Raw genomic sequence first — 1,749 nt, 5'->3', positions numbered from 1 at the left:
ATTATTAAAATTATGCACGTAAGGATAACTCATGAGTTTTTTTTTGTTGATTAAATGACATTATGTCGAAATTTATTTAAGGATATTTCATTAAGGTAACTGAAAAAGACAAACAATAAAATAGGAAGTTTAAATTCATTTAAGCATATTTCATTAATGTAACTGAAAAGACAAGTAATAAATTAGGCAGTTTTATTCGTTTTAGGATATTTCATAAATGCAACTGAAAAAGACAAGCAAAAAAATAGGAAATTTAATTAATGAAGTAAAAACATTTTTAAATGGATACTTCTCTTTTAATATATATATATATATTATATAGGTTTAACTTTGAGAATAACTTGAATGTTAGTTAAAAATCTTATTATTAGGACATATATTCAAGTGGTAGTATTAATTATATTGGTTATCGCCGTGTAGGTTAATTAGAGAACTCTTTACTATTGCCACTGAAGGACCTAGACGACGGTGGCATACCTCATATTATTAGACCTAATAAATCTTGGTTTAATTAGTCCAATGATTAGAAGATCAAAAAGTGTATGAATTAAGTATACTTGCCATGAACGTAGTTCCAGTAGACGATAGAACCGACTTTTCCCCAGTCACCTTCATGAAGATCACAAGCTTTAATTTTGCCTGGAGATGCCTTGGAGACATGGTGTGGTCTCCCGGCGAACATGTGATGAAACTTTCCAGCGGAAGCTTTGATCTCCACGTCTGTCTCAAGCTTCCCGACCAAAGTAGACGCCTTGGTTGTTGCCGCCTCAGCCATTTTTATACCTTTGATAATGCTTATCTTGAGAAAAAAATTGGGATATGAGAGAGGAGTGAGTTCTCTAGTGACCTCTTTAGTCCATATTTGTAGTGGGATAGTTGAGTAACTGTTGATGAGGAAAAGTTTGTTCATTAAAATAATCTCATGATTTGTTGTGAACCTCATCCCCATCATTATGATTTTACAGCTGCCGTATTATTTTATATATTACTTATAAACTGATCTATTCATCAATCACATAATGCACGCCGTTGCTTTCATTTTCGCAGTTGTTAAATCTTTGCTCAGATATACTTACTTATTGGCAGCAGGTAGCTCTGATATTCTAACTTTGCTCTCTTTTCTCCTCTGCTATGTTTTTTTCTTGAACTTTCGCTTTCTTTTGGTTTTATAATGTTCCAAACCAAAAGTTTGGAATCATATTTTCTTGGTCGATAAATATGAAATTTCAAATGGTTACAATGAAGATGTAATTCAACTTTAAAACACCAAAAGGACATACACAAATATTTTGATATGTTAACTAAGAACTAAAGAAAGTAAAGTCTTTTTTTTTTTTTTTTTGTCATCAACTAGAGACTCATACTGATTTTGTGAACTACCCCGGGAGATTTTGATCCATGTGAACGATAAAAGACGGTTGTTTCCTGACGGGCTATCCGCTCTTAAATTTTGCGTCCTTGGTACATAGATAATCTCTAATCGTGTGAAACCTTCTTTCAGGGTCTTAATATCTTCCAAAAATTTTGCAAATGCTAGACATTCTTTTGGTTCCTAAATCATCTTCACCAACTGAGAACAATTCGTTGCAAACGTAACCTGAAATTTGCGTAAGTTTTTCATGCATTTCATTGTTCAGAGTAGTGCTTCTATCTCCGCATGTAGAGGAGATAGACAAACCCAGACATTCCTTGCTCCCAACAGTCCATTAAATCCTTCTAAAGTACTCAGCCAACCTTGTCCGGAGAAAA

General features: G+C 33.3%; 1 protein-coding gene across 1 annotated transcript in view; it reads right to left on the bottom strand.

Annotated features, from left to right (window-relative positions):
- Nucleotides 1-851, bottom strand: part of LOC106298672 (MLP-like protein 34) — a 2,218-nt gene extending 1,367 nt beyond the window's left edge. Inside the window, exon 1 of the mRNA XM_013734814.1 lies at nt 562-851. Within this exon, the coding sequence (XP_013590268.1) occupies nt 562-775 (214 nt within the window). The 5' untranslated portion in view covers nt 776-851. The remainder of the gene's footprint in view (nt 1-561) is intronic.
- Nucleotides 852-1,749: the final 898 nt, after the last annotated feature.

The sequence above is a fragment of the Brassica oleracea genome, chromosome C6 (genome assembly GCF_000695525.1).
Source record: "Brassica oleracea var. oleracea cultivar TO1000 chromosome C6, BOL, whole genome shotgun sequence".
Lineage (NCBI taxonomy): Eukaryota > Viridiplantae > Streptophyta > Magnoliopsida > Brassicales > Brassicaceae > Brassica > Brassica oleracea.
Note: the sequence above shows the minus strand (reverse complement) of the source record. Positions and strands in the feature narration are given on the sequence as shown.